The sequence below is a fragment of the Heterocephalus glaber genome, unplaced genomic scaffold (assembly GCF_053883595.1).
Source record: "Heterocephalus glaber isolate CG9 unplaced genomic scaffold, H.glaber_assembly_v1.0 deba00001689, whole genome shotgun sequence".
Classification (NCBI taxonomy): Eukaryota; Metazoa; Chordata; class Mammalia; order Rodentia; family Bathyergidae; genus Heterocephalus; species Heterocephalus glaber.
The window spans coordinates 1273685-1289988 of NW_028258414.1; the positions used below are offsets into that span (position 1 = coordinate 1273685).

At 48.6% G+C, this 16304-nt stretch overlaps 1 protein-coding gene across 3 annotated transcripts in view; it reads left to right on the forward strand.

Moving 5' to 3' along the window:
• Positions 1-3611: 3611 nt before the first annotated feature.
• Myzap (myocardial zonula adherens protein) overlaps positions 3612-16304 on the forward strand; it is a 78192-nt gene continuing 65499 nt past the window's right edge. For all 3 annotated transcript variants that reach the window (XM_004855740.4, XM_087199090.1, XM_021237165.2), the window contains exons 1-2: positions 3612-3764; positions 14539-14625. In XM_004855740.4, coding sequence (XP_004855797.2) covers positions 3690-3764; positions 14539-14625 — 162 coding nt within the window. In that variant the 5' untranslated portion in view covers positions 3612-3689. The remainder of the gene's footprint in view (positions 3765-14538; positions 14626-16304) is intronic.

Here is a 16304-nt window from a genome sequence, read left to right on the forward strand (position 1 = left end):
GCTTAATACATATTTGCTCAACAAACTGACTTATTATTACTCTGCCAGGTGCCATTGTTCATTGGTCAGCTGGTGAACCTGCAGAATTGTTTGCAGTGAGCTTCAGTCCCCCAGGGTGCGTTGATCAGCAGCAGGCCCATCCCTGTGTCTAGACAGGCTCAGACATTCTGTGGGTCTGGGTGCCTAAGCCTGAGTATTGGGTTCCTCTCTGTCTGAATTCCTTATCACTACCCCTGTTCTCTCCCTCTCAGAGCTGTGAATACAAGTGTTTCTACTCTATCTGAGAGGACTTTGTAATTCAACACCCTTGACCTTGGGCTGGAAATGTGTCCTTTTCTCATTGTGAGAGTTCACTCTCTGTGGTTTCAGAACAGGGGAATATGCCAGGACTTTGGGATGTTGTCACAGCTGAATGGAAGAAAGAGAAAGGGATGCTTCCGTGATGTAAGCACGCAGACAGCACAAACTATCAGGAGCCCTGGCATGGCTCCAGCTCACTTATTTTTGTCCTCTCAGCAAGCGATTCAATACCTGATCATTTCTGCCAAGAAATAACAACAATTGTTGCTGTCTGGGACTTTGCTGGAGAAATGAGTCCTGTTGAGCCTCTCAGGTAAAGATACTGATAGAGTTTTGACAGGATGTAGCAGAAAGCTACAAGGCAATTCAGAAAGCAGAGACCTGGAAGACATGAAAGAATTCTAGGAACTGGGATGGGAGAGAGAAATAGAATTCAGCAATTGATTTTGAGAAAAGGAAGGGCCAGGGCCGAGAATTTAGCCCAGTGGCGCCACACCTGCCTTGCAGGCTCAAGGTCCTGAGTTTCATCCTCCTGAAGAAAAGAAAGGGCAAGGCATCTGGAATTCTCTACACCTTTGTACTTAAATCAAAACATTTAGGATATCTCTGGGCATATGTGTCTTTTCTTTCCCCCTGGAGCAAATGGGGAGTATTGAAAGAGAACATAACTTTCCACACCAGAGCCTGTCCCAGCTCTCTGTTCTTTAGGTTCTGGAGGACTTCTGGCTTGGGCAGGAGTCCTCAGCCTAGGTTTCTCTTTTGAAGAGTTAATCCTTGTTTTGTACTGTCCTCTTACAGAACTATTTGCTGAAACCTGTGACTATGACTTAATTTTTTATCCCTACCCCATTCTTGATCTACCTTTCCATAGATTTCTTGATCCTACACCTCTTCCTATTTTCCATTTTTCTCCAGCTTCCTCATTTTCAGGGCTTCCTACTCCCCTCTCTCTTGCAATTCCTTGTGACCTCAGCTTCCCAGTATTGGCCTGGTAGGGAGGGACTATGGAATAAGACAGAGCTTGGCACTTGCTTAGCCACCTATACCCATTGGTGACAGCCAGTATGGGGAGCTACCTTGGCTGCAATGGTATGGGACTTTGGCTGCTTGGGCTGGCAAAGTTCTTGAAGACCTTAGTCTACCCTAGAAGCAACACGGACACATCTTAGTTTCTGTTTTGCTTGAGCATGAGTGAGTTATACTCTTGCTCTGTAATATCATTTCTTTACTCATCCAACATTTACTGAGCATTTACCACATGCCGATGACATGTTCTGGAGATTGGAAAACACAAGTGCAAACACAATCCAGTTTCCATGCAGTGCTCACAAGGTGGTGAGCAATCTGTTACTTTTGAGATGGACTACAATGACGAGTATTATACTATTAACAATATGAAAAAGATGGGTGGATGGAGGAAAAATGGATCCACGGACCACTCTTCCTCTCAAATGTTGACTCCATCTTGGGTGGTCACATGGTGGCTGCCATGATATAAGTAAACATTTCTGATGTCAGGTTTATTTTGACTTTATCTGAAAAACAGCCCATTTCCTTTACTTAGAGAAGGAGGAACAAACAACATTAATCATTAGCTTTTTTTCACCAGAGGTGACTACACAGATGTCTCTAATTCCGAGTGGCTTTCACCAGCCACATTTTGGCCACTACTCATTGCAAGGTAGACTTAGGTTTTAGTCTCACAGAACGCTACTATGAGTGGGGGGCTGTGTGAAAGGAGAATGGAGAGGAAATTTTCAAGAACCTCTTTTTGGAAAAGGTAGATGAATAGGAAGATGAAGAAAGGAATGTGGTAATAAAGGGGTAGGTTTGGAGTTAGAAGAGTAGATGTCTAGTTCCAGCTGTTTGCCAATTGACCTAAAGTGTCTGGGCCTTAGTTTTGTCATCTGCAAAATGGAGGTGACAACAACATCCACCTCATGGAGCCATTGTGAGAACTGGATGAGACATGAATGAAAAGCACTTAGAGCACAGGTACAGCTGTTCTGGGGATGACAAAGAACAGGCTGGATGACTTTGGAATTCATTTATAAACACTGGCCACAGCATCGTCATCTGCAGAAGGAGCACGTTTCACAGGATCATTTGGAGTTCTGTTCAGTGACATTCCTTGAGCATCACACTGGTCAGGCCCCGCACCTGCCTTTCGGGGGGAAGGGGACAGGTACACACACAGATGATGCTGACAGAAGACCTGGTCTCAAAGAGCTGCTGGCTCAGGATGGCTTGGGCTCTGAAGGGTGAATGGAGATGCTCTCTCTTCTTTTGCTGAAAAACATTTTGAGGGATAAAAGCCAGGTTAAGCACTCCAGGTTCTTGATGGGCTGGCCTCACTTCCCTGTTTCTGCTTCTCCACCCTTGGTGCCTTACACTGTGATATTTATGGTTTCTAAAAAACACACCATACCTTCTTTCCCTCACCTCCTTCCCATTTTTGTACAAGGGCCTCCTTTTGTCCCAGAACAGCTTCCTGCCTTACTGGGGCCCAGCAGGCACAGGCCAAGGCCCTGGGATCAGACCAGGGTTCTCAGATAAGCTTTGCTTTGTGCAGCCAGCTGCTGTGTCAAACTGTCCCTTGGTGAGTCAGCATCCTCGCCTGCAAAATGTGGACACAGGATGACAGTGATGCCTACTCCGAAGCAAGTGTCATCCCCAGGATTAACTCGGGCAGAATAAGCAATGTGCTCATCAGTGGGAGCGGAAACCACTGAGCACCACACTAAGCTCATCTGGCTTCCTTCTTCCTGCACTTCTGGCTGCAGCTCAGTCCCGTCCTCTGGGGGGACCCCTGGTCCCCAGGCCCCTGTGAGTCTCCTAATGCAGCCCCCCCCCCCCCCCCGATCCCTGTCTTCGCGGATCCGTCCGGAGTGCACGCTCCAGAGCACCGGGCCAGTTGACCGCGCTGGGCCTAGGAGGGACATGACAGACACTCTTAAGTTTCAAATGAGCGGCACAGGGCGAGGTCCCAGTGTCCCCGTGGGTGGCAGAGACGGCTGGGGACAGCTAGGGCAGGGATGGGACGAGCTCGGGTCTCCAGTCCAGACTCGTCCTCCCAGACTGCCACGGAGTCGCAGAGCCAGAAGGGGACCCGTGGCCCGTCAGTGCCCCGGGGAGAAAATGCTGCGGGACGGGTCTGGCCAGTGCAGGCCCCGCCCCTCAGCCCGCCAGGCCCCGCCCACACCGTCCCTCTCCGGCCCCCGGCCACGCCCCTCCTCTTTCCGACCACGCCCCTAACCAGCCTCTCCGGTCCCGACCACGCCCCAATCCTGTCCCTTCTCCCGGCCCCGCCCCCGCCGTTCCGCAGCCCCGCACTCTTTACTCTCCCCAGAACGAGAGCTGGTGCCCGCCCGCATCGGCAGCCCTGCGGGATGCTGCGCTCCACATCCACCGTCACCCTGCTCTCAGGCGGCGGCGCCCAGGCGTCCGGAGCGCCCAGCAGGCGGGTGAGTAGCGGAGGAGCCAACCGGTCTGACTCCCACTGGCTGCGCATCCTGCCTGTCCCCTCCTGTCCCCTCCTGTCCCCTCTTATCGCTTCTGTCCCCTCCTGTCCCCTTGCCAACTCGGTTGCAAGACGGGCTGGGGGGATTTCTGGAGTCCAGAGCTTCTTACTCTTTCCTGTTTCTGTCCCCTCGCTGGTGGTGGCACTGGATTAAAGAGCAATGGAGACCCACAAGTGATGATTGTTTAAGATTCAAACTTTCCTCCTTCCTCGGATTGGAAGGAAGGAGGCGTCCTGCATCCACTGGTGACAGGGCATCACTGATTCTGGAGCTGGTGTTGCCCCCGCGGTGCCTGTTTGCAAACCAGGGCTTAGCAGCCCGCTACGCGCGCTCACACCCGAGCGACCTGGGCTTATCCCCGAGCACCTTGGCAGCAGGCTGGTCCTGAAAGCCCTGAGAAGCAGGGCCCGGAGGTTTCCCCGTGGAAGCTGTTTCTATGTGCGGTCTTTGCAGTGTCCTCCCCACCTCACCAGTTGCTCTGTGAAAGAATCGCTAGGTGCCTGCAGGGTGCATCTTACACATTCCTTGTTCCTTCAAAGATCAGGGCCTCAGTGCGCACTGCTAGGCTCTTGGCTTGTGGGTTTTCAGTTTTTACATTATTATGGTGTTCATTTCCGATCCTTTGGCATCTTTTTACTGTGATCCAGACTGCCTTAGCCAAGTTTCCTCCAGGTTTATCTGCACTGGTGGTTAACTCCAAACCCAAGCCCACTCTGGGACTCCGGTAAAGCCAAGTCCTGTTTTGGACTCCTGTCTGTTTGCTAGTCTTACACCCATGCTTGTTTGCTTTTACATACTTTAGCCAAAAGTGAGACAGTGGTCACCTTGTAAGCTTTCTTTTCTTTTTTTGGTACCGGTGATCGAACTCAGGTCCTTGTGCTTTTGAGGTAGGAGGCGGAAACACTGAGCTAAATCCCCAGCCCCTCTAGTAAGCTTTTTTTAGCTGTAGAAGAAAGGTGTGTGTTACTCTTGGGTGTGGGCCAAGTGATAGGGTGTGTGTGGGTGTACGTGTGTTCGTGTGTGCATGCACGCACATACCAGACATTGTGGCTCATGAGACTGTAGATGTCCAGTCATTCACTGCATCAATTTCAGGGAGCTTGAGAGGACTTTGGAATTCCCACAGCTTTCCTCCCTCTCTGCCTCCTTCACTAGTGAGATTCACTTGGGTCCAAGTGGGTTTCCAGCCACAGGCCTAGCCTCACTCATGTGGGTATTTCCCTTTTTTTTTTTTTTTTTTTACATAAATCGTTGTTGATTGGAGCAAAGTTTTGATGGAGAAAGAATAAAGGCACTGAAATGATAGCCCCAAGCTGGAGCGGGTCCAGCTCCCTCTAGACCCGGGGACTGGCTGGGGTGGCCCATGTGGGACTGTGGTAGATCCAGGCATGGCTAGTATACCTTGGAACATTTTGAAGTTTTTTTCCCCCCCTCAAATATTTGCTTTTGAGTATTTCTTTAGTGCTAAGTGCTTTGGTATCTGGTACACTGTGGCACTATTGAGAGGGCTTTGCCTTTTGAGGAAGACTGCATAAATACCTTGGACCTGAGGACTCCGGCTGTGAGTCACACTGTGCAGGGCTGTCCTGGGCACACTGCTACATTTCTGTAAAGAGGATATCTAAAGGTTCTAGAGTCTGCCTTATCTTTATGATTCCCTGCTCTGCCCATGATTTATAAATATCGCAAGTGCTCTGTGTGTGTGTGTTGAAGGGTGCAGAGTGTTGGAAGTGGTGATCCACTGGTTGATTAATGGACTGACTGAGCATTTATGATCTCTGATAGTGGTGCAGGGCTGGACACTGGGGTCCATTCTACCTGTGGAGACAGATATTGTCACAGACTGCCATCATACAGTGCTGTGACTGTTGTTGTGAGGTAGAGTGTTCCTAGAGATCTGTGAAGTTAAAAGGTTCTTCTCCAGGTATTCACTGCAGGGCATTCATGAGCTTAGTCTTGCAGCATGAGCAACAGTTTGTAGGGCAACTGACACTGAAAGGAGAAACTACCATTCATCTAAATGCAATACTTGACATGGCTGTATGACAATGACGTGATGGACCTGCTTTGGGGAAAACACACACACACACACACACATATACTTTTTAGAAAAAGAAGAATGGAATGCCTTGAAAATAAATTGTAAGCTGAACAGATCATCGTGAAAAGTGTCCCTGAGATTGCAACATTTTCATCAGGCCTGTAGGGTTCTCTCATTTGTCTCTGATGATGGACAACTGATGACCTTGAACAGGACACACTGGCTGTTAAAATAAGTCTTCTGTTTCACGCACAGGCCTTAGCCAGTTAATGGCTGTGGGGGAGACCAGGCTATGTTGGCCCAGGAGTCCAAGCCAGCCAGCATCGGTGGTGACAAGGGACAGCGAGCACAAGCTTTTTGAGTCAGCGGCCAAGGGCAGTATGGCCAACCAGACTGTCACCAGTTATCTTCTCAGTGATGCCACCTGCAACTGTACTTCCTTCTTATCTGAAATCATCTCTCAAGGGGGAAAAACAGGCAGGGAGAGTAATTTCTGTTAGCTGATAAACAAAACTCAGAAGTGTGTATGGATGCCAACCAGCAGGAGTTGTGAAATTAAAAAAAAAAATCTGCCTTCAAACCAGTTGTGCACTAAAAATAGTTTTATCTATGGCAACAGCAGGGAGATACATTGTTTAGAGAATAACCACAGCCAGAATGATGACCTTGGGGAATGGAGGGGGCATTTTTAAAAATATTGACATTACAACATGATTTTGAAAGGAATTTTGTCAACAGAAGTTAATTGCTGTGTGAACCTTTGCAAGGAAAGGCTGCTTGTGTGGCCTGGCTGTGCACTTCGGGTTGAGGGCACCTGTGGCTTTGTCCAAGTTGTCCCTCGAGGGTGGGGTCAATGCCAGGCCTGTCAAGAGTGTTCTCCAGCACTGGGCTCTGTTGACAATAAGAGGTTGGTGGCTGTTGTCGCTGGCGTCATGGCCTCTCAGTGGCATGGAAAAACCAAACCAAAGAAAGCCCCCAAAGGCCACAGGATGGAGCTGTCTTCTAGCTTGCCCTCACCCTGCCTCAGACTTCCTCTGTTCAAAACCAGAATGGGCCTGGCAGCCATTCCTTTCTGGTAAATGCACCGCTCCTGCTCCCCAATGTCCCATTGCTTTCCAGTTGGCTCAAAACAAAGAATTTCCCTTAGCCAGGCCTCAGAAGGGTCAGACAGGTGTTCACATTCCTTCCTTTCCCAGCAGACAGAATCATCTGTGTCCTCGAGCTCTGTGACATCCTACAGGCACTGAGGAAGGACGCGAGGTGTTTGTCAGACCTCAGCGTCTGGTAGAAGGAATCTGGGGGAGGGCAGAGTCTTGCTGCATCCAGAAGACAGGTTGAGTCCTCCCCAGGGTCCTCCTGAGCCCGCCTCTGACATGCAGAGGCCTGTCAGGAGTTCAGGAGCGAATTTCCAACTTGCATGCCTTTATTCTCCTCTCACGGTGTGTTCAGTGTAGGATGGACTCTTGGGGGAACCTGGGTTATGGAGGTCCCACGCTAGTTCCCCACAAGGTCTGGATGGGGTTCCAGTCCTTTTTCTTGTTCCTGGGGCACTGCAGAAGGGCTGCATGTGTTGTGGTTCCTCTGCTGTGTGACCACATCTGGAGGCTGGTGTCCACCACCATGCTTTGGTCTGGTCACTTGGGAAACCCTTCCACAGCAGTAGCCCTGAGGGGGCTGACTGTACAGTCGAGTCACGAAGCTGTGTGTCCCAGGCTGAGTCACTAGAGAACAAGTCCAGATGCATCAGCCTGGGGTCCTTCAGTGATTGCCTGTGTTGTGATCTTAATGTATCCCCAGGATTTTGCCAACACGAAGGGAAGTCATGCAGTGGTGTTTGCCTCGTTCTCTCTTTAGATGAGTGATAGCTCCTAAATGTCAGTCACATTGCTGACTCTGATCATTTTTTTTTTTTTTTGGCCACAGTTGAGTTTTCTAAAATGCAAATCCAGTTCCCTGGCTCCTCTGTTTCTGGAGCCTCCTTGGTGATCCCAGGAAAGACTCCACACTCTGTGCAGAGGATCAGGGCCTTCTGCCTGGCTCTCGGTCCTCCATCCCCGTGTATTCTCTTCCCAGATGTTCCACACTGCCACTCCCCAAGGCTCTGGAGTGGTTCCTCGCCTCTGTGCCTTTCTCCCTGCTTCTTCTCTGATGAGAGTTCTCTCCTTGAGAAGTCTGTCTTGAGTCCTCCTCCCCTCAGCTTGTTCACATTCCCAGTGACTGACTATTTGAGAAGAAGTCCTGGTGGGATAGATGCTTAAACAGAAGAGTCTCACCAGGGTCCTGAGGAAGCCACAGTTAACATTCCATTGGCAAATGGGGCTGTCAGATCAGAAGGCTTGGGATAAAGCCAGCCCAGCACCTCTGACCACCAGGGCAGGAAACAGGTGACAGCTGGTTGGAATGCTGGCCAGGTGAGGAGGTTGATGGTTCTGGGAAGGCCTCCAGATATTCTGGTTGCCTCATCCTGTTGCATAGTTGGAGTTTCATTTCTTCAGTTCTCAGTCTCAGTTTTGCATGGAATCACCAGGAAGCTTTAAATAGCTGTGCCCAGGCTCCACTCCAGATCAGCTCTGTGGGAACCTGTGAAATCAGGGAATAACATCCGTATTTTTTTAGGAAGCTTCCCAGGTGATTCTGAGCACAGCCAGGGATAAGAACACTTCTTCAGCACTGCTCCTCCCTGACAGCTTTCTTGGAGAGACAGACATTCCTGGATCAGTGTTCCAGAAAGGTCCCTCAGGCCTTGTGAGAGGGAGGGGAAGGTGTTGGTGGGGGCAGGGCCAGGAGTATGAACTCCAGGACACACTGGTGGCTTTGTGCACCGTCACTGACCTGTGGTTTCTCTCTGGATCTTGGCATCTCGGGCACATTGTGTGCCCAGCACAGGAGTAAACCAGAGAGAGCAGGGAGGAGAGGTTGCTCCTCCTACTGAAGAGTTTTGTCCAAGGTGGCAACCCTGACATGGGAAAGAGAGGGCCCAGGACACTGTTCAGCTGGAAAAAGTGCCCAAGCAGGTAGATGGTGAGGGCAGCTACTACCCCTGGGCATGGCCCTGGCCTATTTTATGTGTCTCTAAGCTAAGAATGTTTTTCAGACTCAGCTGCAAAACCTAAACATTTCCTATCTGGTCCTTACAACACTAGATCGCCCCACCCTGATGTAGATAACCAGGCTACCAGGCTGTAAGTCAGGGCCACTGCAGACCGCAGGGGCTGACCCAGATGGGCACACTTCCTGCAGCCTGGACTCGGGAGGTTGGATACTTGTGCCAGCAGAGTGAACCTCCAATCCACCCCCTCACAGAGGCCACACCTCCTGTTGTTAGGAGAAGCTAGGCAGGGATCTGAAGTCAGGGGAGCATGCCAGGGATAAATGTAAATGCACATGGCTAATTTCCTTAGGGAAATTCATCATTGTAAATTGATAAGCAAACCCTTTTTTATTTGAGATGATCTTTTCCTAGGGTGAGCCTAAATGCCAGAGGCTGAGCCCATGATGGTACCTGGATCCCCAGAGTACTCAGGTGAGGGGTCAGAAGCGGGGCCCCAGAGGACCCACTGAGCTCCCCAGTGCTTTGAGTTGCAAACAAAGGCTTGGTTGTACCTGTGCTTGTGGGAGAGGCCTGAATGCTGTCTGCTCCTCCCTTGCTTTCTCTCCCAGGGGATTGGCTTGAAGAAAGTGGAAGAATCTCCCAGGAGTTTTAGATATAGTCTTCTTTGTTTTAATTCAACCCCCCCCCCCAAAAAAAACAACACAGAAAACAAAACAAAAACTTAACAGACATTCACTGAGCAAGCACTGAGTACTATGCTAAACATTATAAGGGCTATAAAAGCTAGAAGGTACAAAGCTTGCTTGATCTTTCCCCAGTGCTTTCCCTTCCACCCATTTTGTAGTGCAGTGAATACAGGAGAGACTCAGTAGCTGCCAGCTGATTTACTGAAATGACCTCAGATCTGAATGTTAGCCTCTTTCTCCAAAGATTTGAGTAATTTCTCGTCTTTGGCCAGAGCTTGTACTTCTCCATGTGGTACTTGTGGATTGGGAGGGTTTGGCACTGGCCTACCTCTCCATTTTCCACTCCTCCTCTAGCTCAGGTTGCAGGCCCATTACCATCCTCTAAACATGCCAACAACTGTGCCTTTGGCCTGCCAGGAGTGGCCTGCCTGATAGTAGTCTGTTGTTATGATGGTGGATTCTCTAAGCCTTATGGACCTGGAAAGTCCTTCTGTACCCAGCTCAAGTATCATTTCTAGGAGCCTTCTTTCCCATATATTCCCACCTCCAGTGAAGACTAGGGTTCTTCTTCCTATATTTCCACAATAATAAAGAAGACTTACAGACACCTTAATATGTGCCAGAAACTGTTCTAAGCTCTTTATACATGTTAGCTAACTTAATCCTCACAACAATCCTTAGAGGCTACAGTATTGCTAGCTCCATTTTACAATGAAAGTAACTAAAGCAGTGGTGATTAAGTAGCTTGCCAAAGTTCTCATAGCTAGTAGGTGTCAGAACCGTACTGATACTCAGGAAGCGCAATTCCACCCGTTTTAAATACAAGGCTGCTTGGCCTCTCAGTACCTTGCATGAAGTCAGCTACATGTACCTGGTCACCTTGTTGGAGGGTGTTTCTAGAGTATGAACACTCATGGGCACAGCTGTTTCTTTGTCATTGTGGTAGCCACATGTCCTTTCCAAACTATTTTATAAGTGGTTAAGTTCTCAGCAACTGGCTATGAGTTATGCTGTGTCCAGCTTCCTGCTTTGATCCACTGGAGTGAACTGGTGCTTGCAAAACCTAAATATTTCCTATCTGGTCCAATAGCAGGGGTTTCCATTGTAAGTAAGATGTAATTCTCTGCCTAGTTCAGAACTCAAGGGCAGAGACAGCTGCTGTGGGAATCCCTGGGAATAAAGTGGCCCATCTGCCTCTCAGGTATTGCTCAGTCTGGGGTAGCTCTGTGAATTGTGTACCTGAGTTTCAGGCACCATCATAAATGCTCAGAGATAAGCCCCACTGGCTGAGTTCACCCAGAGGGACTTTCCCATGGGGTGGCTGCTGGAGGGACTGAACAGAAGGAGGGCTCCATGCTGGGTCAGCCCAGAGGGTGGGGCTGGAGTTACTTTCCTTGGAGTTTCTGTTAGGAATACAGAGTACTTTCTAGAACTCTATACTGTTCCATCTGCTGCTCCTGAAACTATCTTGTGGATTTAGGAAGGATTGGTCTCTGACCCTGAAACATTCTCTTTCAGTATTTATTATTTCTTTAACTAGAGTGATAATTAATTTTAAAAGCAACAGTTGTAAATACCAGAGAAATCCCATTTCTCGGAGATAAGCAGCATCAACAGTTGGTTGTGTTTCCAGATTATCGGGTGTACTTGAAAAAAAATGAGATTATTTTTATCATTCTGTTCTGCAGCTTCGTCTTTTGTCTGTGACAGTACGGTGGGCCTTTTGTTTGGAAAGGGTGTGTGAGAGTCTCTTCTAAGCTGGGTTTAAATTGCTGATGTACAGTCAGTTGGCTGTGGGTCTGCATTTTGGAGATAATAACAGTGCTCTTTAATGCTCCCATCAAAGCACCTCTGTGGACAACAGTGTGGTAATACAGGGCTCTGGGGTGGAGCCTCGAGCAACTGCACACCTGCCACATAGCTTTGAAATCAAAAGTCTAATTTTACAAGTTCATTTTATTTTATGCATTGTGCTTCCCTTTGGGCTCTATCTTCCCTGGAGTACACAGAGCTCAGGGTGAGAGCACTGTGTAGGGAGAGTTGAGGAAAACCAGTGTTCGGGGCCAGCAGGTGAAGAGTGGGTTCAATCAGAGGGAGAAGCTGCCTCACTTCTTGGTGATTTGATACCTGTTGTTCCCTTTCTGAAAATTATGGCCCTTAGGACCAGGAATTTAGCTCAGTGGTGCTGCCGCCTGCCTTGCAAGCATAAGGTCCCGAGTTCGATCCCCGGTACCAAAAATCAACAAAAAAATGGCCCTTAGGAATTATTGACTGGGTAATCAGTCAATCAAAAGTTCCTTAGGGATCACTTGGCTAGAGTAATGAGCCAATCAGATGGCCTTTTGGAATTACATGGCTAACAATCAGCCAATTAAAAGGCATCACTTACCTAATATCCTAGATCCATTGACTGAATTGTTAACTTTCCTGAGAAGCAGCGCCTCATTTTGGCATGTGTAGGGTAATAGGACAATGATAATATCTAGATAATAATAAAAATATCTAGCATTCACAGAGGCTGGGTATGCGCTAGATACTCATTCCTGGATGATACCTGCAGGCTGGGTGCCTATCCGTCAGGGACATTGTGGGGTGTAGGGTTCCTTCATAGGCGGACAGGTAGGATTTCAGAGTCCTTCAAGATCCCATCCAACCTTACGTCTAGGCTGCTTGGAGGTTGCCTGTTGAGCAATATGGATCTGTGACCTGCTGACCAGATTGGGCTGGGCTAAGCACGGAAGGAGAGTTCCTTCAGTAGGGTTACCATAAAAAGTACCACAAACCTGGTGGCTTCACCAATATACATTTCTTGTCTGACAGTCCTGGAGGCTGGCAGTCCAAATTCAAGGTGTTGGCAGCAATGGTTCCTTCAGAGGGCTGTGAGGGTGTAGCCCGTTCAGGTGCTCTTCAGCTTGTAGATGACTGTGTGTGTGTTCATGAGGCTTTCTCCCCCCATGTCATCTATCTCCTAGATTCTCACTTTCATAATGACACCAGCCATTTGGTTTTAGGGCTACCTTTGGGACTTCATTTTTACTTGCTTACTTCTGGAAAGATCCCATGTCTAAGTAAGGTCATATTCTGAGAAACTAGGGTTAGATTTTAGCATATGAATTTTAGGAGTGCACAGTTCAACCCACAAAGGGCACAGTGGCATTCCCAAGAGTCAAGCCCCTGTAGCAGCGATGGTGAACCGTTTAGAGATTTCAGGAATTAACGTGTGCCATAGGTTCACCACCACCACCCTGTGGCATTTCAATGGGTGATGAACACAAGGGTTAAGAGCCCAGGCCATGGAGACCTCCGTGGGTTTGTGTCCTCAGTGCTCCCATTTCCTCATCATATGCCCCTCAGAGAATGAGAGTCTTCCACGGCAAAGCAGGGCTGGCAAGAGTACCTATTGCCCTGGGGTCCTAGTGGGGATGAAATGAGTGAGTGTCAAACACTTAGGAGGTGCCTGGCATGCAGTAAGTGCTAGATACATGATCAGCTATTATTATTGTTCCTGCCCTTTGTACTGCAGATCATGGGAGCCTATTTTCTGCCCTACTGGGCAGGAAAATCATGTGACTCAGAGCCCCCACGCTTGTTGATAGAATATTGATAAATCACACAGCTTATAGTATGTGTCACTGCTTTTAAGTATTTTAAGAGAAACAGTACAATTTAGACTGTTGTATGTGCTCTGTAACCAGGGATTGAACCCAGGGCCTTGTGGGCTCTAAGAAAGTGCTCTGTACTGAGCTATACCCCCAGCCCTAGACTTTTAAAAATCACTTAGGATCCTTTATTCCAATATTTCAGTGCCCTCTCTTGACAATCTGTAGTAAATTGAATCTCACAAGAATCTCAAGGATTAGCAGCAAATAACTAACCATGGTGGTGTAGCCAATTAGGGAGTCAGATGTTTTATCAATTTATAATTGTTATGTTCTTAGTCTCCTGTACCTTTTCAGCTGTCTTCCTTTTAGTTTGTATTCAGAAAATATAAGTTGCTTTGATTTGAGTTTTATTCTTTTATTTAAAAATTGTAAAATACTCAAAACTTTAACATTGCCTTCTTAGTCATTTTTAAGTGGAACTGTGGAGTCCAGTGACACTGTGTGCATTTACAATGTGTTCAACGATCACCACTACCCATCTGCACAATTCTTTCACCTCTCAAACTGACATTCTCTACCCAGTGAGCTCTGACTCCCATATCTCCCCCGCACTGTTAGACTTTCAAGCTCTATAAATTTGACTTTACCTGCCTCAGGTAGGTGGGATCATACAGTATTTGCCCTTGTGTGTCTAGCGTATTAGAGCATGTGTCAGAATTTCTTTTTTCTAAGGCTGAATAATCTTCCACAGTGTGTGTGCGTGGTGTGTGTGTGCGTGGTGTGTGTGTGTGTGTGTGTGTGTGTGTGTATATATATATATTCCACCTTTGGTTATCCATCCATTGGACGGAGGATGCTTGAGTAGCTTCCACCTTTTGGATATTGCGAATGATGCTGTTGCCAATGTGACATGAAAAGAAGTTGTGATTAAAAACCACATGTTGTTGTAGAAGAGTTAAATACATAATCAAATGGAAGGCACCTTCCTACTCTAAACTCCTGAAATCTGCCTTAGAGAATGTTTTGACCTCTATCCCTCTAGCTGTGCTTGGCCTGCACCTGTGAAATGAGATGATTCTGTACATGTTGCTGTGGAACCTGAGCCATTTAAAAATGTTTGAAATCTCTGAAGTCACACGGTGATTTCTTTGGCCTGAGCAGCAGGCTGGTGGTGTGGTGTCTATGCTGGGCTGGGCAAAGGTGGTCTCAGCCCCCTGGTCTCCTGAGTGGTGGGGGCAGTGGTCCCCTTGCCAAGTGGGGAAACGGGCTTTGAGAAGCCCAGGGCACCTGGCTCTTGGCTGCCTCCTGACTGGGCTGTCCTCTCCTCCTCTTTTAGGCAAATGTCTGCAGACTGCGGCTGACTGTGCCTCCCGAGAACCCAGCCTCTGAGCAAATGGAAAAGAAGCTTGTGAGGAAAGAGCAGGTGAGGCCATTCTAATGCCTGGTGTTGTTCACTCTAACCCGCTCCCTCTGTCCCTCTCCAAGCTGCTTGGAGGAACAGGGTTCCCAACCTTTGTCCCTGTCTCCTAGAGGTCAAGCATTGCCCCACCTGGGCCTGCTAAGCCTCCGCCCCTGCTCTGTTCTCTGAACACTGGCTCTGCGCTGCCTCAGGGATGATGGCCTTTGTGACCGGAGCTGTGGCTGAAGCAGCCCGGGGTGGTTGAGTCAGGGGACCTGTTGTGAGCTCCCTCAGCTCTGGAGTGGCTGGCTGGAAGCCCGGCGCAGGCAGCGAGGTGGCCGCGGTGTGTGTGCTTTCTTGGCTGGAGCCAGGAGCTCAACAAACAAACATTTTGTGCCAGCTCCTGTGCTATATGCCGAGGCCACAGAGATAAGCGTGACCTTGTCCTTGCTGTAGAGGGACTTGCCACTTTGCAGATAGGACAGACGGCGATCTGATACTGCACCATTCGGACCCAACAGTATAAGGGGTCTGGGAGCACAGAGAGGGGCTTGAGCGACAGCTGGGCGGGTGCCACTGAAGGGCAGTGATGAAGAGTGGGTGGGAGGTCCTGCCGCTCCCGGGCCTGTGCCCTGGCCAAGCCATTTGCTCATTCACGAGCAGTGAGGGCACCTACTGAACTCCAGGCTCCGAGAGGACAATAGTGACCGAAGCTGTGGACTTAAACATACCTGCCATCCTCGGAACAGATACTCTAGTGGGATGAGAATGAAAAGAACAGAAGCGTTACTTACATTTTGTACTTTGAGCAGCAGTAAGTGCTAATGGTGACAAATAGGTAAGAGAAGGGCTAGGAACGCAAGGGACTAGGTAGTACTTTTCCTATGAGACTGTTTTATATGAATATAAAATAAAATAGAATAAACTGATATATAAAGCTCATACATGGGATCACAACACAGTGAGTCCTTGGCCAGTGCTAAAGGAAGCTTCGCATCAGCTGGTGAGTGGGTGACAGTGTCCCTAAGTGCCCGGTAGGTCCCTGTCTTCCTCTCTGCTCCCCACTTCCTACCAAAGGCAAAGAGCAGAGGGTCTGCTGTGATGGTGAATGCCAGAGGATGGGAGCAGAGGAAAGAAGGCAAAGCTGTGACCACAGAAATGTGAGAGAGGGTAAGCTTGCCAGTCTGCTTCACAAGTAGGATGCAGCTTGCTCAAAGGACCTGGAGAATGTTGGTTCTGGGCAGAAGTAGGGAGAAACTTGGGCCTGGGACGCCTGGCATCAGGCAACCCTCAGAGAGCAGTGAGGTCAGGGTTGAGGACCCAGGAGGTGGGGTGAAAGGGCTCTGTCTAGTCAGCTTGGGAAAAACAGGAGCATCAAAAAGAATAATGAGATCTGGGTGTGGTGGCACACACCTGTGATCCTAGCACTCAGTAGGCAGAGGCAGGAAGATTGCCACAAATTCAAGGCCAGCCTGAACTACATTGATTAGACTCAGTCTCACCCCCACCCCACCCCACAAAAGAATAATGACAGCACAGGCTGAGCAGCCCTAATCAGAAAATCCTAAATCCAAATTGCTCCAGAATTCAAGACTTTTTGAACACTGACATGGCACTCAAAATGCTTTAGATTTTGGAGCATTTTAGATTTTCAATTTTTGCATGAGAGATGTTCAACTAGTAAAGCCTATGCAAAAAATCCA